The 25947-nt window shown below is 44.2% G+C and overlaps 2 protein-coding genes across 7 annotated transcripts; both read left to right on the top strand.

Moving 5' to 3' along the window:
- Window positions 1-2525: 2525 nt before the first annotated feature.
- KCNE2 (potassium voltage-gated channel subfamily E regulatory subunit 2) lies at window positions 2526-5066 on the top strand. The gene is made up of 2 exons (XM_074946604.1): window positions 2526-2665; window positions 4295-5066. The coding sequence occupies exon 2, from the start codon at window positions 4307-4309 to the stop codon at window positions 4682-4684; it is 378 nt and encodes a 125-aa protein (XP_074802705.1). The 5' UTR covers window positions 2526-2665; window positions 4295-4306; the 3' UTR covers window positions 4685-5066.
- On the top strand, window positions 2526-25173 carry SMIM11 (small integral membrane protein 11). Of its 6 annotated transcripts, XM_074946635.1 has the most exons (7): window positions 2526-2665; window positions 11518-11580; window positions 12036-12134; window positions 13150-13248; window positions 15608-15719; window positions 20906-21086; window positions 25061-25173. In XM_074946635.1, the coding sequence occupies exons 5-6, from the start codon at window positions 15699-15701 to the stop codon at window positions 21071-21073; spliced, it is 189 nt and encodes a 62-aa protein (XP_074802736.1). In that variant the 5' UTR covers window positions 2526-2665; window positions 11518-11580; window positions 12036-12134; window positions 13150-13248; window positions 15608-15698; the 3' UTR covers window positions 21074-21086; window positions 25061-25173. The 6 variants fall into 6 exon arrangements, with proteins under 6 accessions (XP_074802736.1, XP_074802746.1, XP_074802766.1 ...); XM_074946645.1 differs by lacking the exon at window positions 12036-12134; XM_074946665.1 differs by lacking the exon at window positions 13150-13248.
- The last annotated feature ends 774 nt before the right edge of the window (window positions 25174-25947 follow it).

Below are 25947 nucleotides of genomic sequence, written 5' to 3'. Positions count from 1 at the left end.
GGGGGTAGGAGGTTCCCTTGCCACTGCTACTCCAGTTGGGGACTCCACAGGGGCCCCTCTGTCATGGTGTCCGTATGGCCCTGGATTGCCCTGATTCAGCCCTGGTCCCAGGGTGAAAGGCTACAGCCTGTGTTATGCAGGAGGTCAGATTAGATGTCCATGGTTGTCCCTGTGGTGCATAACAGAGAGAATCCTGTTGCCATCTACCTACTACTTGTGAGCTCTAAGGCAATGCACACAGGAAGCAGCAAAATGGAAGCAGTAGCCGTAAAGGCTGCTGGGAGCCCACCAGCACTAGGATGTGTTCATGCAAGGAAAGTCATCCATCAGAAGCAATGGCAATAGCCATGGCAATGTCGGCAGCCTGGCACTAACTTTAGTGGAGCTTCGCCAGGGGCCAATGCTTTTTTTAATACCAACAGCATTCATTTGCATGCTCTGAGCAGGCTGATCGTATGGTACTAGACTACTTGTGCTTTTGTCTAGCTCCTCACAGGTTGGTGTGTTGGAAAACCTATTTTCTCTGGGAATCGCTTAGGGGCAAAACGCCTTGTAAAATGGCAATGCTCTTTTGGGGAGGAACTGTCCCTTACTAGGTGTTTGCACGTGCCTAGTCCAATGTTCTGAGCTGGGGACGATGCATCCTTCTCCTGGCCACAGACCATTACAAACCTTCACAACAAAGAGGTCTCGGCCCCATTGGAGTAAATCGCTGCTATGTCTAAGGTGAAACGTAAGGGCTTTTCAGCTCGGTTTCTGCACGGTGCTTGTTCAGAAGCAAAGTTAATGTGCAATTCACTTTTTAAAAAATGAGTTTCATCCTCTCGCCTCTACCAATGGTCTCCCTCCAGGTCAAGGTTGAGACCATGTTAAAGAAACCAGCATGGAGAGGCTTGCCCAGCTTCTGCCTGTGCTGTACCTGTTCCACGTGAAAAACGAGGACTTTGCCGTTAAGAGCTGTCATCAAGCTGACATCTTTCATGAGCTTTCCTTTGAAATATAAATCATTGCAAAGAGGAAGTGTAAGGAGGGGTAGAGGACTTCTGGAGGAGCTATCTGGTAGACATCAGAGTAGGAAGCTGATGAGAGGTGAAGGTGTCTGCACTTGAAAAAAACAAAAATCCCCCAAAATTAAATTAAAATGAGGGTGGCTGTAGGCCGTGGTCATATAGGTGCTGCCATGGGCTCAACATGCCAAAAGGGTGCTGTGGCTCTGAGAGGAGATCCACTGCAAGAAAACAGGATCTGGCCAGAAGACCTTCATGCTTGAGGAGCCCATCTCCTGCAGTGTGAGCTCCAAAAGGAGGCTGGATGGCCAATAAAAGGAAGGTGCACCATCTGAAGCCCCTAGGGAAAAGGCAAAGGAAATGGCAAGGCTGGGGCAGAGGAACTGGGAAGCTACCCAAGGGAGGAATCACAGAATTGTAGGACTGGAAGGGATCTTGAGAGGTCTTCTAGTCCAGTCCACTGCATTCAAAGCAGGACTAAATATTATCTAAACTATCCCTGATGGGTATTTGTCTAACCTGCTCTTAAAAATCTTCAATGATGGAGATTCCACAACCTCCCTAGGCAATTTATTTCAGTGCTTAATTACCCTGACAGTTAGGAAGTTTTCTTAATGTCTGACCCAAACTGACCTTGCTGCAATTTAAGCCCATTGCTGCAATTTAAGCCCATTGCTTCTTGTCCTATTATCAGAGGTTAACAAGAACAATTTTTCTCCCTCCTCCTTGTAACAATCTTTTATGTGCTTGAAAACTGTTATCAGATCCCTCCTCAGTCTTCTCTTCTCCAGACTAAACAAACCCAGTTTTTTCAATCTTCCCTCATAGGTCATGTTTTCTAGACCTTTAATAATTTTTGTTGCTCTTCTCTGGACTTTCTCCAATTTGTCCACATCTTTCCTGAAATGTGGCACCCAGAACTGGACACAATACTCCAGTTGAGGTCTTATCAGCACGGAGTAGAGTGGAAGAATTATTTCTCATGTCTTGCTTACAACTCTCCTGCTAATACACCCCAAAATGATGTTTGAAAAGAGTAAGAGCTGGAAGGATTGGGGTGGGGGGGGAAGTGGGGAGAGGGAAGGTACTTATAGTCGTGACTTGAGGAGGAAAGGAAGGAAAATAGAAAATTCTACTCTTCGGGTGACAGTACACCAGCTGTGCAGAAAAGGTCTTTTACTGTGTCTCTATGCAGTATTCAGCACATCACGCTGAAGTTACTCAAGGGGCCTTTTTTTCATTTTTTGAAAAACACATCTTGACCCTTTGCCTATAATGTGGAATCATGGATCAATACAGAACAAGTGATATCAATTTATAATCTTAAAAACCTTCATGGTGTTCTTTTAAACTTTATGGTATTACAGTAGTTACAAACTCAAAGGGTATGGTACACTGTTAGCCACTAAGATTATGTTAGTTTTCAGCCAATATTTAACTTTCCAGTAAGATTAGATTTAACGTTTCATTTACTATAAACATAGAATCTAGAGTACAATGTGGTTATTTCACTGTCCAGTATATAGCTTAGTCCAAGCTGCCAGTTTCTTGAAACTGAAGATTTTTCTCTTCCCTTCAAGATTATTGTAACATTAGCAAGTAAAGTTTTAAAATCTCAATTGTTGCTGTGAATTTCATTACACGAAGGCACAGAAGAGGTAAGTTTCTTTTATAATTCTTCATTTCCAATAGAAAAATCTTTTCCAGAGGAAGTCATAAATAATAAACAAAATGGAATGTTCATGACAATTTTTAATTGTACTTATTTTCACAGAAAATTAATTAGGTCACCTCAATCTTACACAGTTGTGTGAATATGTGTGTTCACACACACACACACACACACACACACACACACACATATTCAAGGAAAAGATATGTGATAATAGTAGGCCATTTAATTGAGCAGATGAAGACTTAACAAGATCCAAGATAACAAGGACGATGAAGTTAGAAGAATTCACATTGGAAATAGGATGAAAATTCTGATCAGAGAGGATAATTCCTCATTGCAGCAGCTTACCAAGGGATGTGGTAAATTCAGCATCACTTTAAGTCTTTACATTGAGATTGAATTGGATACTCTAGCTCAGACACAACTTATTGGGCTTGATAGTTTTTATGCATGCAGTAGCAAAGAATAATATCCACTGAAGGAATTACTGGTTGAAATTCAAAGGCCTGTGTTATGCAGGAGGTCAGACTAGATTATCATAGTGGGCCTGCCCTTCATGTCTTAAATATCTGTGAAGTTGTGATCCAATCACAGCTTTTTATTTTATTTTAAACAAGAAAAAAAAACACCCTAGGAAATAAACATTTTGTTTGAGCTTTTAGACAAAGAAAATCTAAAGTTACAATTCCCACCGCAATCATGATACACCACAGTGCGCCCAGAGAAATGCAGTAACATGGCATACTGTGCAGTAGCATCAAATATTACATATACAACTATGGGCAAATCCTACCCCTGGCTAGAGGGGGACCTCTGGCCATGGAACTGGTGTGGTTCCAGTATGTAACAAGGGCAAAATTTGGAGGGGGCTGTGTAAGGGGCTGTATTTCCAGATGTTCCAGCAGCAAGAATGGGACAGGTGGGGGCACATATTCTGGGTTGGGACTGCAGAATCTGCTACTTCACACTCTTCCCATTCTCCCCCCACCCCACCTGGGGGTGCAAAGGCCACAGCGGGTACTGCAGGCACTGTGCATCAGTAGTCTCTGGGTAAGAGCTCTGCAGCAACACCTGCCTGAAGAGCAGGATTCCTTCCTCCTGTCCCTCATTCTGCCTGGCACTCAGCTAGCACTTTGGCGGGGGAGGCCTACATATTTGGATATTATGCTCTTACAAATGCATTTGTGTGTGTTGCGTATGGGCATGCCAGATTTTCATTTTTTTAGATGAAACAAGTAATGGATGGCTGAATTCTGTGTTGATATACCTTGTGTAGCCCCATTGATTTGAATGGCACTGTCCTGGCTGCTAGTCAATGCAGAATTTGACCATTCCTACTGAGCCAAATCCTAAGGGTCTTACTCAGCTTTTACTGAGTCCTAACTTAGACAACGCTCTTCAATTTGCCGGAGTACAGACTGAAACAGAACTTAACTAAAAACTGAGTAAAGACCCACTTGATCCCCTAAACACATGGTAAAATGCAGACACTTGGGACCAGATCCTCAGCTGGTTTAAACTGGCACTAAATTTTATGCTAGCTGAGGGAATTGAGCCTGCAGTTGTTATAGTACAGAATTAAAAATATCTATATATTTGTTTTCAATGGCAGTGCACTGAAAATATGGTGGATTTACAAAACTTCACCCAGATATTGGAAGATGTTTTCAAAAACACATTTCTTAACTACATGAATAACTGGCGCCGGAACATGACAGCGGAACAAGATGCACTGCAAGCGACAGTTGATGCAGAAAACTTTGATTACGTTATCTTGTACCTCATTGTAATGATTGGAATGTTCTCCTTCATTATTGTGGCTATCCTAGTGAGCACAGTGAAGTCAAAGAGGAGAGAGCACTCTAATGACCCGTATCACCAGTACATTGTTGATGATTGGGGTGAAAAATATAAGAGCCAGATTCTGAATCAAGACAACTTGAAGTGTACGATCCATGAAAACATCAGTGTAAGGGAGAAAACAACCCCTAGATTGCCTTGATTTCTTGGAGATCAAGGCAAACAAACCATAAAGCCATGTATGTAATGTACTGTTTTCACTAGGATTCTGAATTGCCATCATATTGTCTGATAAATAGCCAGAGATGTCTAGGTATAGATTGTTCCAGAGAAATTAAATCTACTGCTTCACTGTGAGATTTTTGGGTGAGGCTACTTAGTCGGCCATCCGAGAAAGAGAAGTATTCATACTCTAGTTTGATTTTCTATTCTGCTTGACACTAGAGAGGCATGAAAACACCTAACAAAAATTGCCCCCAAACTATGGGCAGATTTAAAATCTGGATGTGGATCTGACTCTGAATATCCCAAATCGAAATAATGGACAAAACCAAATCCCCAGATCTGAAGACATGGGAACTTCAAGGTGCTCAAAATCCGGATCACAATCCAAACAGGGTAGCTGGAGCTCATCTCTTACAATATAATAAAATCTTGTAAAATAAATCTACACGTAAACTGTCTGAACAATATTATATGGTGCTAGCCATAGGAGATAACCTAACCCTCCATCCATTCAGCATGAATAACATTGATTTTACAATGCAAATTCCCATTAGCTCTCAATTTGATATTCTTCCATATCCAAGACAAACATTTAAAATACAATACCTCAAAGAGTCCAGTTTTAATGCTACAGAACTCCAACCTCATCCTTTAAGCACCTGCGGGTTATCTGCACTGGGCACCACCCACCTTCTGCGGTTCCACCTTTGTGCCTGAAGTCTTTGGAGAACCAAATCTTTCTCATAAAGCCTGATACTCTCTAAAATGTATAACACATTCTTCCTTAGTTAGTTGTCTTAGTTAATCCCTCCTCTTTTTTATTGTCCAGTGGAGAAGGCTGGGAGATGGGAGACCTGCGTTATACCCACTTTTCAATGTTGTATGTGGCAGTCAGGACCCTGAGAACCAGTGAGGTCATGTGTGTGTGTGCGTGCGTGTGTTCACACATGGAGTGGTGTAAGGATCCCACGCATCGGACCGTACTCCTGCCAGACACACAGGCAGGGGTGAAAGTAACTGAGGCCACTTACTGGTACGGGGTGGCTCTGGCCCCCGGAAGGGGTGGGGCCTCGGGTGGAAGGCCCGGGGCTGGGGGGGTTAGCGTCCCCCAGCCAACCCTTCCAGTCCGGCTGGCCCGCGCCACCCAGGGCTCCCGTGTTGATTTAAAGGGCCCAGGGCTCCGGCGCCCGCTGCGGCATCCGGAGCCCCAGGCCCTTTTAAATCGCTGGCCCCAGGGCAGCTACTCCCTTTGCCCCCCCCCCCCCCCCGCCCGTCGGCGGCCAAAAGGGGCAGCAACATTCAAGCGCTGCAGGGTCCTTTGCCGCGGCAGTGCTTTAACATTGCTGCCCCTTCCCCCCCCTCGGTGGCCCTGCCGGTACGGACCCTACCAGCAGGGCCGCCGACAGGGGAAGCAAAAGGGGCAGGGACATTAAAGGGCTGCTGCGGCAATGCTTTACTGTGGGCTGGGTATGGGCCGGTGCGGGTTCTTACTGGTACGCAGTACCGGCCCCTACCGGCTCACTTTCACCCCTGCACACAGGGGCACTTTTTAGGTTTTCTTCCTGCATGGGAGGGGATAGGTGGGTGGGTTTCTGCTCAATGTGAACAGGTTTCTCGAGGCAGAGACTACGTCTTCTCCTATGTTAGTAAATCCTCACCAGGCTGGTGCTCAAACAATAACTATAGGTGGAGCTGGTAGCACCACCTATCATTAAGGCACATAGGAAAAGGGGGTGGGAGCTGGGTGCAGATGGATAGGAGTAGACAGGGAGGAGGCACGAGCTGAAATGGGGACCAGGAGCAATCGGGTGAATAGGAGAAGGGCAGGAACTGGGTGGGTGGGTGGATGGGAGCAATGAGAGAGGGAGATACGGTGGTGTTGGGATGGATAGGAGCAGAGAGGGACAGAAACAGGCTGAGGGCACAGGCGCATATCTGGGTTTGTAATCACTATAACGCATTGCCCTCCAGAGCTTGGAATAGAACCCAGGAGTCCAGAGTCTCTACATTTCTCTGCCATCAGCAAATAGCTATCCTGCTAATGGCTGGACCGCACAGAATATAACACTCTATTAGTGCTACCAGTTATTCCATTAGCTCAAGTGGTCGAGGGCTCTTGTGTGGATCTAAATGTCCCAACCTTGCTGATGAGTGATGTGAGGGTCAATATGATTCTACCATGATGGGATTTCTGGTTCCTCAATTTGTTTTATAAAAACAATAGGAAAATACATTAAAAATAGTACATGAAACGAATGTGAAGGCTGCAAAGTCAAGCACCCAGAAGTTAGGAAATACCAGAATTCAGATTGCCTGAGCAACATTAATTCAGCTCCAAGTGTGTATGTGTTATGATACAGTCTTTAATTACATAATCACATACTATTTTTTCCACATGACCCCTGCTTCATTCAGTGCACAGAATGGACCTGCTCTGGGATGAATTAGGGTTGTGTAGTGGGTGAGGCTGTTGTGTGCAGCAGGGCCTGCCCCTCATGCTGGGCTACTTAAACCAAACTTTTCACAAGTGGGCATTAAATGTGTGTTCCTCATTTTTGGCTGCCAGGCTTGAAACCCTGAGGACAGATGTGCAGAAGTGCAGAATGCTCACAGCTCCACCTGAAGTCAATGGGAGCTCTGCTTTGAACATATAAAGTGCTACAGAATGCTAAGTACTTTGAAAACTCAGTCCCTACATGTCTCAAGTTAGGCATCCAAACTTCATTAGTTTCAGCACCTACAGGTCTTCCCTTTGCGAGTTTGTTACCCATGGGATTCAGTGACAAAACAGCCTTCTGAAAACTACACAAGAATGCATTTAGTAGGAACAATGCATTTAGAAAAAAAAGGATTTTAAAACAACAGTTTTCATGCATGTCTGTCTGTCCTAAAATTTTACACTGTCCTGATGGTAAACTAGTCAGACCTAACTTCTTTGGACACCCCAGTGGGTGCCTGCATAATTGTCTGGTTCCCTCATCTCTTGACCCTTTAAAAACATTTATGGTCCTCTTTATCTCCTGTGTTTCATGGCTTTGGCCCTGCTCAGTTTTGTAAGTTGGTACCAGGAGGTAGAACCTTCACAGCTGATAGTTTAGGCGTTACCTCTTAACAACATTTATGTGGCAGGGGTGACCACTGTTTCCCTGCCTGCTTGTTTTTCCTGGCAGCCCTGTTCACCCAGGATAGTCATATAGTAAACATCTCAATAACCAAGCCAACATACAGTATTCATAAATTACTACAGAGCAGTTCCAAATTCATCATAATAACATATATCCCAAGATGTAATACCTCAGGGAAGTGCAGGCCATGGGCAAGACTCCTTTAAAGTCACTCTGAAACATGATTTTTAATGGAATGGATCCTTTATTTCATAGAAGGTTTCAGTGCTGAACATAATATGGTCATAGTGAGGGACTTAGGCTCAGATCCTCAAAGACTTTTAGCTAAATACACTTGAGAATGTGGGCTTTAAAATGCTCCCTGTGCAGCCTCCTCTAAATAAATTATGCAGCCTGAAGCTTCACCAGGATTTTCCTGGCAACAAACACTGGATCAGTACATCCCACCATGTTAGTCATATCATGTAAAAAAATTTTCCGCGATTTCTAAAGGGCTAGATTCTGACCCAGACCACACACCTGGGCAGGAGGGTCAGAACCCTCTTCGCTACCTGAGTTATAGGCTACCTGGGCATTGGGTGTGGGTGGCCAGGGATGTGGGGCACTGCATGCCTGTTTCTTTCTCCCCACCCCAAGTAGGTGGTGGGAAGTGAGAGGAGCTGAGGCACCAGGTTGGGGATAATAATTTACGGCTGGTAAAAGCTAGAAGCAAATGACTACCCTTTGGAGCAAGGAGGGGATTGAAGCTCCCAGCACCACAGTTCATTCTCTGCATGACTCCTGAGGTGCTGCAGCAACAGGTCCCCGTTACTATGGCCTGTGACACTAAGACACAAAATAGTTAGGATCAAATTCTGCTCAGGCACACCAGTGTAAGGCCACAGTAACTTCATGTACTTCACTGATTTACATAGGTGAGACTGTGAGCAGAATTTGTCCCTAAACTTTTGCCAGTGCTTTGGTCTGTGAGCTGAGCATGGTTTCATTGCACACACATGGAAAAGGATAACCACAGGACATGAAAATCTCTTGAGAAATTCACAGTTTAGGCATTAATTTTTCCATCACTAGAAAGTCCTGTTCTGTTTCTATCCAGGTTACTTTGCTTAAGGTCTTCTGTTTCCATTTAGCTGCCATTTTACAGTGAGCAGCTATGTGTGTTTGGAATAACAAAAATACATCAGAGTCCAGCAGGGGTGAACTAGAAAGACAATACTTGTGCTATCCAAGGAATGCTGTCAGGTTGAAAATCATGTATTGAAAATAATAATAATATATAAATATAAATAAGACATAATATGTCATGTAGGGCTACATGGCAAACCAACACCATTTGCTATTCAAACCGAAGGAGTGTTGCGGTTTTTTTGCATGTAATTCATTTAGGTTGTACATTGAAACTATAGACATTATCTGCCTTGCAGAGACGTTGCATGAACTCTTCAAACATGGAGGGACAAATGCACTATCTGGGTCAGATCCTCAGCTACTGTAAGGTGACTTTAGCTTTATTGCTCCTCAGCTGTATTGACTTCATTGGAGTTGTGCCGATTTACACTTGCTAAGCATCTGGCCCCCATTTACTTAAACCAATAACATGTATAAAATTGTATCAGAGCAATTCTTTGAAAACATTCTTTAAAAAGAAGCAAACTGCCCACATTTCCTGGTTTCCTGAGTTCCTTGTCATGGTATCTTAGGACCTTGTTAGAACAGAAAACAGGCAGTGCATAATTGGGTGACTCTCTCTGGCTCCCATTAGCCCAAGGCTAGGAGAGATGATCAAGCAGCTAGAACTCTAGACTAGGATTCAGAAAACTTGGTTCTGTTCCCTGCTCACCCACAGTCTTCCTTTGTGAGCTTGGGCAAATTAATCTGTCCTATGCTTCAGTTCCCCACGTATAAAGTGGGAATAGCACTTCCCTACCTTGGAGGGGTGTTTGTAAGGATGATGTCTGTTAATGAGTAAGAGGTCCTCAGACATAAAAGTGGTGGGGACCATAGAAGTATCTAGATCACCGTTTGGGGGAGGGAGGGAGAGGGGTTCCTTGTCTTGTGTTTCAGGGACAGATAAGGTGATGAGATGGGTATAGCACTTCAACCTGAACTACCAGGTACAGGTTAGTTCCAAAGCAGATCTTAGTTAAGATTGTCTGCAGCTAATGGTCAAACTGCCATAGTGTATAGGGTTTAAAGGTCAGCTAGCACAGTTTGTGTCAAAAGCATGTATCTACCTTACACAGACGGTGCATAGGCACCTATGAATGTGGGATGTTGTGGGTACTTTAACTCTGGATTTCTTCTTTTCAACACCTGTAGAACAAGCTCTCCACATGTTCTACCAGGTGTCATTCTAAAAGGACAAATTCCACATTACCACTGTTAATAATATACATGGTGTTAAGTGTGCCAAAACGTGCGCTGTGCACGTTTGTTTTATGGAGGTAGAGCGGAAAAAAGGGTTAACAGCTAGATAGCACTGTGGCATGGTGGGAGCTGTAGTTTGCCAGCTGTAAGACTTCTGGTATTTGTAGTTTGTTTCCACTTCCCCTCTGTGTGTAATGGTTGCCTGCTGCAAGGTACTGTATCCGTTTGTTCTCTTTGGGGAGGTCTTATTTTTAAAATTAATCCGTGATCTAGGGGTATCTGTAAGAGCTAGACTTTCAGCACAAAATGCAAACTTTAAACAAAGTGAGTTTCAGATAAAGTTGCGTTTCTGGGCCTGATTCCCTGTTGGTTTGCATCTTGTGTTGGCATTGCTTTCAGTTCAGAATAGAAACACCTTACATGCATGTGCAAGGCAGTTCAAAATTAGGCTCTCTGTCTTTTTCTGGGCTATGTCCATTTCCCCAATCCATCTCAGCAACTTTATTGGACACTTGTTGGACATTTTGAGCCCCACATTTTGTAAGGAACCCCACCCCCGCTCATTAAAGTGGTTTGATATGACTTTCAAATTCAATAAAAACATATTTGATTGCATGTGAGCATCCCCTGGAGTACTGGAACCCAAGCACTGATGCAGAGCTTTTGGGTATGAGAACCTGAAAATAAAATTGGCACTGGGCTAGTCGATTTCACTTATGTTTAGTTTCTCTGTCTCAGCTGAGTGAAGTAAATGAATAGCAGAAAGAGAGTGAAAATTACTGTGTTGAAAAAATTATTTCCGTTTCCTGAGCTGTGTGTGCAGTTCAGGTACAGTGTAGGTGACAGCTGGGAGAGGACTTCCATTGGGAAGTGACTTGTTTGGGGGTGAAGAGTTGGGGGGGGAGCAGAGGTAGCAGGGCCCAAGTAACAATGCAGGGGAAGGCAGCACAATCAAGCAGTGGATGGGTAGGGGACAAGCACTGGGACGTGGTGGGTAGCTGGTAACTGGCAGCAGGAAAGCCAGGCAGGGTGCCGAGGGGTGCAAGGCAAGTGGGAAGGAATGGATATTAGGGGGTGTTAAGAGGGAGGCATGCAGGTGGAAGAAGCAGCAGCAGTATGATGGTTGGCTGGTAGTGAGTGCAGCGGTGGTGGTGGCATTGCAGAAACTCCTCTGATCTAAAAGCAGTCTGGCATGTGACTAAAGTGGTGTGCTTGGACCTGGGGGTTAACAATCTGAGGTGCTGCAGGCATTTGTAATATGATTTTAAATCTGACACTGTCCCTTTAAATTTCCCTTTGCTCCATGTTTAATTTCCAGAGTATGGAGTATGTGAGGCTCTGTTGGAGGGGCTGTTAATACATCTGCTCTCTACAACTCCAGGTATGAAGAACTCGGTGGTATTGTATATTTTTGTTATTCATTTAACTCACTGCTCTCAGCTACACCGGTTTGAACCCAGAGTAACTTCGCTGGCCTCAGTTGAGCGACTTTTGACATATGCCAGCATAGCCTATAGTAGAATCTGGGCCACTATGTTTGAGCTATAAAAGTATCTGGATCTGCCTGGCCCTGAATGATTTCATCCTGTATCACATGTGCTGTTGGGTTTTGAAGAATTGTGGGAGTGGCAGTCCAGGGTCAGATTCTCTTCTGCCGTGTCACACACCGGCTTTTGGTCTGGCTTTGTAGAGCCACGCTGGGGTATCTTGGTCCCATTCTCAGAGAGCCCAGCCTGACACACAGTGTAGCATCAGCAAGTGAAGCCCTGTGATTGTTTCTCTGCGTAATGGCATGCTGTAACATGTATCGATGGTCTCTTTAAATATGTGAACGAGGGGAAGCCAGTGAGATCAGCAAGATGGGGAGAGATGGTCGGCAGAAGAAAACGTGGTTTCTGTCCAAATGGAAGGAGGATACACATTCTTTTAGCGCAGGTTAGAGTCTGCCATCACCTTACTGTAGGTGCAATCAAATAAATTCTATTTTGCCCTTGTATGCTGCCTTTCATCTCATAGCGCTTTATACACGTTAATTAAGGCTCACAACACCCCTGCCAGGTAGAACAGTATTATGAGCCCCGTTTCACTGCTCGGTAAACAAAGGTATCAGTAGGCCACAGGAGTTTTCCAGCCAACATCGCATAAGGGGCCTCATTCCCCACTACCTTGCACTGTGTCTAGTCACTTACAGCTGTGCACAGCTGATGCAAGACTGAGTGAGTGGGGGATTATGGTTTGGGAGCAGAGGTAGAGAAGAAGGATGATCCAGTGGTTAAAACAGCAGCCTAGGCCTTGAGAGTCCTGGGTTCACTTCCCTGCTTTCTACTTCGAGTCATTGTGCCTCAGTTTCCCCATCCATAAAATCAGGATAATGGCACTGCTCTGCCTTACAGAGGTGTTGTGAGGATAAACATGTTAAAGATTGTGAGGTGCTACTATGGTGGTGGTCATTTTACGCACATTTGCGCGGGGTAGATGACTATGCGATGTGCAAGTCAGTGGTGAATTGAGCCCTGGAAGTCTGTGCCTATGCTCAGAGTAGAGCTCAGGTCACCTGTCACTCAGTCGCTCACGTGACTTAACCACAAGATCTCCTTGGAAGTCGTGACGGCAAGTGAAGGTGACCTCCTTTGCACTGAGCTGGGTCTCCTTTCCATTACCCTTGTATTTATTAAGAGAATATACATTTTCAGGGGAACAAATAACAGCCGAGTGTAGATGTTTTTAAACTCCTATTTTTGCCTTATCTGCCTTTGAAAAAGCAAACATGAAACTTCGGATTGTTTATTTGCCTGCCTCCCTTTAAGATAGCATAACCTTGAGAGTACAATATGTGAGCTTTTTTGTTTTTAAACCAGTGATGTCAATGCTAATAAATGTTTCTATTAAACTATGAAGAATCAATCCTGCCTTTCATACATACACATCCAGGCTTTTTTCTTCTGCCAAGATTTACCAGGCCTGGGTCAAGATGAGGAAGCAGGAGAACCCAAGAGGTCTAAAGCAGGATTAAGTGGGGCTACTGGATGTTGGGGACATCAGAGCGTGGGTATGCAACACTGATATATAAAGGTGGCTTTCAAGCCAGTTCACAACAGTGAGTAAAGCTGATACTGTAAGTAGGAGAGATGGAAGGAGGTAGGAGCTCTCACAGAGAGTTCTGATTCTTAATTAAAATCCCACAGTACACAAAAAAGGGCCTGATTTTATTCCCACTTACCCTATTTATGACTTCAGTGGAGTTACCCCTCATTTACACCAGTGTGTGGAGAATCAGGCCTACATCTCTATAGACTTTATGCATTACAAAAGCATTATGTGGCATAATCTGATAATTCACCAATCTCCTCCCCTCCAACCACCATCCCCCCGAAACACCAAAAGAAAAACTAATTCCCTCAATAGCCAGTGATAACCAAATCTTTGCTTCCTGATTGACTCATTAGAGGTGACTACAGGTTTTGAACCTCTAAACACATCCCCTCTTCAGAATATTTTTTCAGGAACATTCTAAAATTGAGCTGTTATACTTAAAGCAATTCATGGTCATGATGGAGATCTGTCTGATTAAAAGGATTCTGGCCAACACTTTCAGAGCTGGATACCTCCCTGTAGGCGCCTCAATCCTATAGGTGCCTAAAAATTGAGTCACCCAGGTTTGAATCCAAACCATGTATTGAGAATTCTGCTCCCACAACTGATTTCAGTATCAAGACCTAGTATCCCAAGGGATAAAGATCCCAAGGGCTGATCAATCTCAAGGTCATTACAATTTTGAAGTAAATATCTGCTTAATATTCCTTTTTGCAGGAAGTAAACCACTAGTGGCTTGTTAGATCACACCTGCTATAATGCTTTGGCAAAAGTAGAAGTTATGAAGAGAATGCCACAAATGTCAGTTCCCATAAGGCTTATAGATAGTCACAGACAGGCTAGTCCATTCAGTGCCCAAGGAATGAGTACTTCTCTATGATTGAAGACGCTATGAGAAGAAAGGTTTCAGAGTAGCAGCCGTGTTAGTCTGTATCCGCAAAAAAAAAGGAGGACTTGTGGCACCTTAGAGACTAACCAATTTATTTGAGCATAAGCTTTCGTGAGCTACAGCATGCATGCATCAGATGAAGTGAGCTGTAGCTCACGAAAGCTTATGCTCAAATAAATTTGTTAGTCTCTAAGGTGCCACAAGTACTCCTTTTCTTTATGAGAGGAAAGTAGCTCATCAGCTCATGCACACAGGATAGACCAAGTTCAAGGGGCCATTCTCTTCCTTCCTTTTCACGCATGGATTCATTGAGCCATTTGCACCATTCCAAATGCTTTCCTGTAGGTAGGTTATGCTTTTGTGCCACTTTGTACGAGTTACGCTCCTCAGATATTGGGCCTAATTAAAACTGCATTTCCTGATCAAAAGTGAATGAAAGAAGGGCTCAGACATAGCAAACAAACGCATTTTCCCCAAGAGCCTGAGCTGTACTGCAGGCAGTCTGGGGTCTGTCTTATGGGCACACAGCTTCCTGCCCATGGTGAGATAGTTAAGTGCTGCAAGAGCCTTAAGACCACTCACTTGACTCTTCTATCTTACTCAGAGGAGGATCAGAAAAGCAGAGCTATACGAACAATAGCAATAAGCCCACCATAACTGCAAGTGGCTAAGATGTGGTCCCCATTCTGCAGATCACACAGTGAGTCTGTTATGTAAACATGGGGCACACATAGGGAAACAGCTCAGGGACAGGTAGAACATGTGCAGAATCTCATCTGTATGCAGCTGCCTTATGGCCACTTGAGGCTCAGCTGGAGATCTCAGTGCCAGAAGCTACAGCAAGCGCCCTAGGGGATCACTGACAGTGAGTTTGACTTTCAGCTGTTTTATTGTGTTTGTCGTAGGAGGACTTATGTACAGTGTTTTTTTCAAAATCCAGAAGCATATTTTCACTTCCCCCAGATGATGCTAAAAACAAGAGCAATCGTAGCACTGGGGATTCAAGCTCTGAGCAGGGCCTGTGGGATTAAAACCACAGCCTTGGTTTTGGTGGGCTTGTTTTCCTAAAACACCTCATGGGGATACTCCATTTGCACACATGTCATGCTTCTCAAATGAGCCAGCATTGCATTTATAGTTGAACAGCTGCAGGGATTTGCTGTGTCTGGAAGGGCTGGGCCTCCACCATACAAACACATGACACCTGTTCCAGGCCTGTCAACCTTCAGCTCTGTGTAAGGCTCCCAATGGCCGTTGTGCGTGTCACTCAACCGGCTACAAAATAATCTGCTCCCTGCGAGGTGGTTACTGAACGTTCTGAGAGTATCGTAGCAGTAGGCTCGGTGTGCTTGTCAGAGATGCGCAGCAAGGACGTGTCAAATGCAGAGAGATTGGCTCATTTCTTTCTTTATTTTTATTTCCTCAGATGACTCCGCCTCCACCAGTTTCTTATAAATCTGACAAACGTTGCTGGGCTTAGACTGTGGTGCGATCCGTGACATCGTCAGAGATCCAAGATGGTGGAATTTAATTGGCGGGTGAGGAGACTTTTGTTGTTAAAGCCTGGGGTGGGGATGTTAAAGAGGAGCGTGTTAAGCTAGAGCTGGGGATGTTGTGTCGGAGTGTGTGTCTTTGTTTGGAGTAAACGCCATGTTCAGGTTTAAGGGGATTAACTGCAGCTCTCTCCCCATGGAATCTGGAGACTTAATAATATATATCCTACCATATATATTCAGTGCCTTGCAAGTTGGCTTTGCTGTGTGCCTATGAGTGAGGACTTTGCTGTGGGCCTCAGAGTACTATAGGCAGACGCTGTCTTGCTTCTCCATACACACACTCCACATGGCATTTGGCTCTGCTTATCTTCCTTTCTGTCTAGTCCCCTTTCAATGCTGTAGCGCAGTTGCTGTGTTGTCTATACCATTCATCCCCATGTTGCTGTGTGGTATCCCTGGTACAGATGTACCACTTAGTCAGCAGCACACCAGACACAATGACTTTCTTGAGTTGGGGAAGGTTTTAATTAAATGCACGAGCAGCTTCTTGGTATTTTGGTCCTGTCTGGATGGGAAGTAAGAAATCACCTGAGGTTATAGCCAACTGGCATTTGGGGCATATGAGAATATTGGCTTTGCTAGTACACCTAGAGATATGCATAAGAGCATCCTAACCCCCCTTAGCAGGTGTACAGTGCTCTGCTCTTTCAGGAATAATGAGCTACCAGAGAGTTGTCATTTACTTTATTCTATTCTTACCTTCATTTGAGTAACATAGGGGCGGGGGAAAGCAGCTCCAATAAATCTTATAGTTTTATTTGGCTTGGAGACTCCTCATCGACATAACTCACCAGCAACCACACAACAGAACCACTAACCCAGGAACCTATCCTTGCAACAAAGCCCGTTGCCAACTGTGTCCACATATCTATTCAGGGGACACCATCATAGGGCCTAATCACATCAGCCACACTATCAGAGGCTCGTTCACCTGCACATCTACCAATGTGATATATGCCATCATGTGCCAGCAATGCCCCTCTGCCATGTACATTGGCCAAACCGGACAGTCTCTACGTAAAAGAATAAATGGACACAAATCAGACGTCAAGAATTATAACATTCAAAAACCAGTCGGAGAACACTTCAATCTCTTTGGTCACTCAATTAAAAGACCTAAAAGTGGCAATTCTTCAACAAAAAAAACTTCAGAAACAGACTCCAACGAGAGACCGCTGAATTGGAATTAATTTGCAAACTGGATACAATTAACTTAGGCTTGAATAAAGACTGGGAGTGGATGGGTCATTACACAATGTAAAACTATTTCCCCATGTTTATCCTCCCGCCCCCCGACTGTTCCTCAGATGTTCTTGTCAACTGCTGGAAATGGCCCACCTTGATTATCACGACAAAAGGTTCCTCCCCCAACCCACCCCGCTCTCCTGCTGGTAATAGCTCATCTTACCTGATCACTCATGCTCAAATAAATTTGTTAGTCTCTAAGATGCCACAAGTACTCCTTTTCTTTTATTTGTAAAGCTGTAACTTATCCTCTTTTAAATTCCTCCTTAAAACCTACCCCTGCTGTGATGCCTACCAGTCACTCCTGATTAGCATTGGCTAGGTAATAGGTCAGCTGGGACTTAAATTTTTCCACTCAGTTCTGTTTGCTTGCCCCATATTCCCATCCACCCCACCATGTTTGTCCATTTTGTCTATCTTATGAGTCTTTTCCAATACCTGGGCTATAAATTCAATGGGGCAGGGAGTATTTTCTCATCTCTGGTGTTACTCCATTCATTCCTGGTGCAACAGGTTACACAATGAATGACTTTGGCTTATGAACTGATACAGGGATAGCTCCACACACGCATATAGATACTCCCTGCCACCTTGTGTACTAACAGTTTTCATGTGTAAATGATATTAATCAAAGCAGCAGTGCTACCAACAAGTCTTGTAGCTGTCCTTCCTGAGATTACATAGATATGGTTGAAAGACAGCACAACCCCTACAAATTGTGATGAAGTTCTTTGCAAAATTAGGACCATGGGCTGCAGCTGTAGATGGATCTAGTATAATTTTGTATAAAGTCTGTGCAATGTGGACAAATCAGCACTCTTAAACTTGAGCATTTCCTGATATCTATATTTTAAATTGACAACTGTAATGGAGTGATAACATAGGGGGTTTTATTTGCATTATGTATTCTAATATTGGCGAAACTGAGTTACAGCATACTAATAGTTGTAGTAAGTGAAAGGTTTGACTATCAAGTTACTTTGCACTGCTTTCAGGTGGGGAATTAGGCCAGCTGGCTCTTTGAAACAGCATGCGGCGAAATTCTAGCATCTACAGTGCATTTCTGATACTGAAAGCTCCATTACGCGTTGCCCGATCCTCTGCCAGTGTGTTTTCAAGTTCTTTGTTATGCAGTTTTTGCACTTAGATTTTCCACACACATCTCTTATAGTATCAAATCTTTATAATGTGGAAAAGTTTGTGTAGCATCACGAACCCCAAACATTCAAAATCATGAGTCAGGCCACAAAACCTCCCCCATGAGATTTAGTATATAAATAAATGTGGGGTCTTATTTGCTTTCCGGCTTTTGAGCTTTTAGGGGGTCACTTTTTCAAGTTGTCTTCTGCAGCCATGACGGCTAGAACGTTCTAAATGACAGCTGAGACCTGATTCCAGGAGCTGACGCTTTAAGTAAAACACCAACTAGTGCGAGCCTCATGATAAAATTGTGGGAATTGGTAACGCTAAGTCATATGGATGAATATTAACAAAAATTAGGCCTCAGAAGTGCAAATGTGTGCTTAAAACTGAGCATATGCATAACCTTTGCAGGATCCTGGCCTTGGTTTGGTTTCCTCTGAAGAATTTAATATTGGTCAATATCAGAGACATTAGCAAATATCTTCTATCCTGAATTGAGCAGAGATCCTCCCACCCACCTATGCCCTGCTTACATTAGAAAAACTACCCATTTACTGAGAACGTGGGTAATTTTAATAATTTTATTACAATAATGTTAAAATAAAAGAAATGGTACAGAGTTTAAGCGAAGAAGTTTCTGGTTATCAGGGAATAAGGTACAGATTACTAAAGGGTGCGGAACATAGTTTCCCTTTGTCTGCACTTGCAATTAAGTTCAGCACGCATAGCTAACAACCATTCTCAGCTTTTTCAGTGTAGGCAGGACCCCAGCGAACCCTTCACACCACACTGTAATGGATATTTATCACCTCATTAATTTGTGAGGGTGACTAGAGCTTGGTTAAGAATGAATAACAAATAGTTTATTGACAGGTTTCAGAGTAGCAGCTGTGTTAGTCTGTATTTGCAAAAAGAAAAGGAGTACTTGTGGCACCTTAGAGACTAACAAATTTATTAGAGTATAAGCTTTCGTGAGCTACAGTTCACTTCATCAGTTTATTCTGCAAGTTTTTCTGTGTGCAAATTGTCTGCAAACAGATCTGTTTTCTCAGATTCAGGCATTACTCAGAATGATTGGCCAGATAGCTTTTGTGACTGATGTGTGGCCTGAAGCTTATTCACAAGCAGCACATTGTGAAATATTCATTATGAAATGTCTGAGCTCTTTTCGCTGGACACAGAGGTCACTGCAACCTGGGGAAGCAACTCAACACAAAAATTGGGGATGAGCCAGTTGGATTTTTTTTTTCCATGCAGAACTCTGTATTTTACTCACAGAAAAGCAGTTAACCAAAAAAAATCTGTATGGAACACAGGGATTCCACAGATCAGCATTTATTACCCATCCCTGGGCGACAAAAACAGCCTTATCCCAGGGAACCTACAACTTCCTGTTTCTGGATCAGCTGCTTTTATGGCCCCTCCCTGGAGCTCTGTGTGGGCCAGAGATGGAATGAATTCTGGTTATCTGGTCTCTGCACCCAGTCACATGGTGTATTTCTGTGCCCTGAATGGATGACATGCTTTTTTTCAATATGCAGCACTCCCTTTTTGGACTTTGACGTCTGCACAGATATTCACAAAAACCATAGTCATTCCTCCCTCCCTCCTTCCCCTCTCCTCCCCCTTGAGAGAAAGGAATACACATCTCCTTGTGTCTGGATGACTGTCTCAACAGATCACCTTTATAGATCGATGTTACACAGAGCCTGGCAGCCACTGCTACATGCCTTCAAGATCATGGCTTTGAGTGAACAAGAGCCAATTACAGCCCTTGCAAACCCCCAGTATTAGTGGGGTCTGGTCACCATCCAAGACAGTGTCTTTATTTCAGAGTAAGATGGTGTCTGTGATTCATCAGTCATTGGCTTACAGCTCCTAAGCTACAATTCTTGACTCAGCTCCGGCTCTTTTGGTCTCGTACATGAATACCTTGTGCAATTCCTTGTTTTGTTTCCATCCTGCAATTGCAACAAACCAGTACATAAAGATCTTGGTCTAGAGCCAGTATTACCATTGCTTGATGAGCTCATCTTTGATATTATTCTGTAGCTACCTGATGTCAGGTCCAGGTAAGATGGTCATCAGCATGGCTAGCAGGCTGCCATGTAAGAGGCTGTAAGAGGAGCACATTTGGGCTGTTGTGTAACTCAAGCAATGCAGTGCCAGGAGGAGTTTTGATATTTAACGGTTCTAGAGTTATCATCCATCGTAATCCCCCTTTTCCGGCTGATGATTCTTCAGAAACCTGGGGTGAATTCCTGACTCCATTGAAGTCAATGGCAAAACTGAGTACATAAACTTCTAGGAAGGCCAAAAATCTTCAGCAGTACCCAGGAAAGCAACTTTGATCATGCCTAATGTCTGAGACGAGGGTAGGAATCAGGTGAATCCTCACAATTACCACTCAAAGTTTGCTTTCCACAAATCTCTTGCAACATTCACTTAAAATTTGGCCTTTAAGCAAACCATCTTGCCCGTAAACTAATTCACGGAAAAGCAAACCTAGAAGGAGGTGTGAATACGGGCAAAGCGAATTCATTTACAAATTGAGATGAATTGAGGGAAATATTTTTCAGTCTGCACCTGAACTCTGATCCAGATGGCCGGAGATTTCCCATGGGAAGAAAGCATGCACTGCATTGCCATAGCATGAACAAAGTCTTGAATAATACAGCTTCCATAGGGAAGGTGTATAGTATGCCGTAGATGTGCTTTAAATGTCACAGTTGCTCAAATGTTGTAGAAACTCTGTTGAAATATATTGTTTTCTATTTCAGGCTTTGGAGAATTTTCCACTGCTGATGTACATTTTGGCAGCTAAAACATTAATTCTTTGCTTGGCATTTGCTGGAGCAAAACTATACCAGAGTAAAAAACTTGAACAAAAAATGAAAAAAGAACATGAGGCAAAGCTGAAAAAGGAAGCAGAGAAGAAGGAAGATTGAAGAATCTTACAAGGTATAGAATTACTGGCTCAACTGGTGTGTGATAACAGCAGGAGGGCAGTATACTGTTATAGCTCATTATGATGTTTTGGTTCTGATCTAGCTGGATTCAAGTGTTATCTTGCTCATCACCACTTATCCTATCGTCAAACAAAAATATTTCCTGTGGTACTTCAGCATATGCATGTATGCTAAGTGATTCAATCCTCTACCCCTGACACAATGATCACCAGAAAAGTCACATTGTTGTGCATGACCTTTAAGAGATCTTTGTACGAGATTCTCTTTCTGCTATGTATCTACGTAAGCTTTTAGACCATGCTCAGCGCCTGTGGGATCTGAGCACCAGAAGACAAGTTTAAATTGGGCTCAACACAGGGGTAACTGGATGAGCTAATGGTCCCTTCTGACCTTTTAAAAAAAATCTAAGACTTTAAAGAAAACTCAAATCTCTCACATAGTTTAGGTATGTTACAGGATGAAAGTGCTTTAGCTGGAAGAGCAAAACCATATCGCAAGGAGTTCTCCGAGGTGGATATATCATGCAAGTTTCACTATACAACAGGCTATGCACTTTACTGGTATAAATGGGCCCCATTTTGGGAGCTGTGAGCAGTGCTCGGTGCTTAAAGGTGTTGCATACCCTTGCCTCTGACTGGCTTGAGAGAGAGCTGAGCACGCTCAGCATCTGATAGCGCCCATAGCATGGAGAAGTATAGTCGTGCCAGTATAATGTACACCATCTGGGATGTGGTACCAAGAAGAGTGTTGTCTTCTGCTCTAATCACTAGACTGCAGGGGGGATCAAGAGGCAGGGGTGCTATTCTCTGCTCTGCCACTTGTTCGCTATGTGACTTTGGACAAGTCACTGTCTTGCTCTGTGCCTTAGTTTCTGTATCAGTAAAATGGGGATAATATGACTTCCATAGCGCTTTACTTCTTTACATTTACAAAGTGTTGTTATTAGCAGAACTCCTGTTGCATTTTTAAATTAAGCTTCACCCCACGTAAGAAATCAATTTCGATTTTTAAAAGTGTTAGCAATTTGGGCCCAAGTCCTGTCACCATTATTCTTCTTCCAAAACTCCTTCTTGGGTGAATGGGAGTTATGCATAAAAGCTGGTGGCAGAATATGGCCCTAAGAATAAGTTGTGAGAATGCAGTGGTTGTCCATATGCCAAGTTGCTTCACCACTTTAGGTGCAGCTTCAGCTGTGATTTTAAACTGACTTAGTTAACTGGTGCACAAGGCTCCATAGACACTCCTATTTCAGTTTAAACCAGACTTATTGCAGTTTGGCCCAAGCTGATTAGGAACAGGTTTAAGGCAAATGGAAATACATTCTATTCTTAAACCGAAATAAGAATTCCCGCACAGGAGTTTGCAATGATTTAACTAAACCTGATCAACTAAACTGGTGCAAGCTGTAGACAAGGCCTAAGGAAAACAGCAAAGGGCAGATAGAAAAGTTTCCATGAGACACATTCATTCAGTATGATTCTGCATGTGAATCTAAACACCAAAATGGCAGCTGTCACTGTAGCAGACAGGGAGACTCCAGTCAACAGCATGGCAGCATCACGCCATGCACCACAGGGAGGATCATTGTTAGCTGAGACAGGAAGATACAGAGGAAAATGTTTTGAATTTCTTCCGTGTATCGTCCTTTGATTTGGCGTCTGGGAAGCACTAATTTATGAACTAGAAAGATAGGGAAGAACTATTCTCTTTCTCTATCATGTTTCAGTGACTGTTTTATTAAAATTCTACTAGGCTAGTGATAAGGTTTCAAAAATAAATATCCAGGGCTGGTGTATATGTGGGAGGAGAAGTGTTCAGGAGTCCTCTCCCACCATTCAAGCCACTGGGACCCAGCACTAGGGAGGTGTGGGAAAGTCTGGCTGTCACTGTGGCCTGAATTTGCAAGGGAACATGGTTTCCTGCCTCAGGGCTATACCCTGACCCTCCATTAGCTAGTGTTCAGACTATGGTCAGTAGCACTCCGCTACTTTTACAACAGCAGCAAAACCTGCCCTGCCTGTGTGCCGTCGCTGGCCTGCCCAGTAGAATTCGGGCCCGAAGCATTCTTGGCACAAAAGTTATACCCACCAGTGTTGGAGATTTTCCCCCCAAAAGGCATAATTTGGTCCTGATGCGTTTTCTCATTTATATTGCCTGTCATCTTAGACTGTGAACACTGGAGCAGGGAGCAGGTCCTCCACTTGGCACTGTACAGCAGTGAGAATGTTTTGCATGTTTAACAAGTAATAAAAATTCTGCTGGAGAGAGAGAGAGGCTGAACCAAAGTAGTTGCATCCCTGCTCCTGCCTGGTGTCCGGTTTCATGTGGAGCCCTTCCCTGATGTTACCCTCTGAGAGAGCCATGAAGCATGGGGAGGTCCAGGGAGTACTGAGGAGATGGGCCTCCACAAGAATACCTTGGCTATCCAAAGATGGCCCCAAATCCTCAGGATCTCCTCACAGCTATTGGGACACTCATGAACTGGAGGATCAATTTCTTCTTTGTTTACATGGGGAATGGTGGCAGCGGAAAGAACCCTCCAACCCAAAGGATGTTCTAACATAAGAACATCGGAATGGCCATACTAGGTCAGACCAATGGTCCCTCTAGCCCAGTATCCTGTCTTCTGACAGTGGCTGGTGCCAGGTGCTTCAGAGAACAGAACAGGGTAGTAGTTACTGAGTGATCCATCCCATTTTCTAGTGCCAGCTTCTGGCAGTCAGGGGCTTAGGGACACTCAGAGCATGGGGTTGCGTCCCTGACCATCTTGGCTAATGGCCATTGATGGACCTATCCTCCATGAACTGATTTTAATTCTTTTTTTGAACGTAGTTATCCTTTTAGCCTTCACAACCTCCCCTGGCAATGAGTTCCACAGGTTGACAGTGTGTTGTGTGAAAAGTACTTCCAAATGTTAGTGTTAAACCTGCTGTCTATTAAGTTCATTGGGTGACGCCTGGTACTTGTGTTACGTGAAGGGGTAAATAACACTTCCCTATTCACTTTCTCCACACCGCTTTGTGCAATCCACATAGTGTTAAGGCTGCAGAGCTTTGTGTTTGGCCATGGCTTTCCACATGGGAAAGCTAATTTAGAACAGTGGTTCTCAATCTATTTGGGCTCAGCACGCATTTGTAAATGTTTATGGCCTGTCACAACCCAGTAAATATTCTGAGGGTGGAGGGACTGGGGCAGAGCTGTAACTAGGCATTTTAGTGCCCAGGGCAAGCAAGCATATTTACGCCCCCTACCAGAGGTGACGTGTTAGGAGGTCACGTGCCTCCCCAGATATTTGTCGTCCCCCCCCCCCCCAACCCAGACAGCCTGGTGGTCTGTTGAGGTTCATTGGGGGTGGATTTGGTGTGCCATCCCTGAGCCCTGCTGCGTGGGGTTGACCCCACCGAGCCCCACCTGGCATTACTGGCCTAAGCCAGCCCTGGGCAGCTGCCCCTCTTGCCCTGCCCTGGTTCTGACCCTTCCCTGAGGTGGTTTCAGGTGGATCCTGCCCGGCACTCATCCCACATTGGCAGCTTCTGTGCTGTGGGGCTGACTGGGCTTGGCTCTTGCGTCTGGGCATTGCAAACTCCGGAGTTGTAGCACCACTCAGGTTTGGCCCCGCTCCCCTGACTGGACCAACTTTTGTGTGAGTGGAGTAGTGACCTGGCTCATGGGTTGCAGTGCCACTCACTCAAATTTGGCCTACCCATACTCCCCTCGTCATGACAGTTGGGCCAAACCTGAGTGGCGCTGGGACCCCAGAGGCTGCAGTGCCTGGAACAGGGAGGCGAGCCCAGCCAGCCTTGTGGGACAGGAGCCACAGGAGCTGCCATGTGACCTTTTGAAACATTCTGGCGACCCAATTTTGGGGCCCAACCCACAGGTTGAGAAACCCTGATTTAGACCATATGTTGTAAGCATAGCACATTTGCTGTTCTCACTAATTTAATCATTGTTTTTTCTCTGCAGATTTCCTGACATTTCCTGCTCATGTGGATACCTTTCCCGGGAGGGTGAAGACTTCCCTTAGATGGAACAATGTGTCAAAGAAATAAACCGTCCCCGAGCAGCATTCACTCAAACTGCATATTGACTTTTTATACATGTAATAAGAATATCCATCCTCTATTTATACAATAAAGGTTCCACAGTAGGAACGGGCTGGGTCTCTGCTTACCAGAAATGCTGCACTTAAGGCAGGTGCTGTAAAAGAGGCTGTTCTTAAAATCAGCTGTGGAGTGCAGAAAGACAATCACTTCTAACTAGGAAATCCATCACAGGTGCTACAAGCTGGTGGAGATAGCAGGAGGCAGATAATAGAAAGCCCCAGATTCTCCTTGCTCCTTTCTCAAGGCAACCAGCACCAGCTGCGGAGGAGAGCATAGGGCATGCCTAGTCCCGCCCCTGGACCCAGAATAACCAATCCAGGGTGTAAGCTGTTAGGGACAATATCCGTGTGTCTTCCTAGATCTACCCTACATGCAGCGCCTAGTGCACACAGTGCTGTACTGTAATAATAATAATAATAGCACAAATCAAACCAGAACTATTAAAACTTGGCAATTTCTGCTCTTCTGAGGAGTTTGAGGTCTCTCTTGCATTATTTTGCTACGCAGAGAACACTTAGAGATGCCAATAGTTACAGCTGCCTCAGTATTTCCATTATAAAGGGTCATTTGTCAGTGGCTTATAACTTCTCAAAGTTTCACCTTTGTGTCTGATATTTGAGGGAAAAATCAGGCCTGTGGCTCTGAGGTCATGTTTCGGGCCTCTGTGTAGTGTAAGAGGTGACCAAACAGTGGCTCACTGCCACCCTCTTTCTGCGACTGCAGAATTGTGGTATCTGGTGAAATCAA

Source organism: Natator depressus, chromosome 1, assembly GCF_965152275.1.
Source record: "Natator depressus isolate rNatDep1 chromosome 1, rNatDep2.hap1, whole genome shotgun sequence".
NCBI lineage: Eukaryota > Metazoa > Chordata > Testudines > Cheloniidae > Natator > Natator depressus.
The sequence above is the reverse complement of the archived record's forward strand: the minus strand, read 5'-3'. Positions and strand labels throughout refer to the sequence as shown.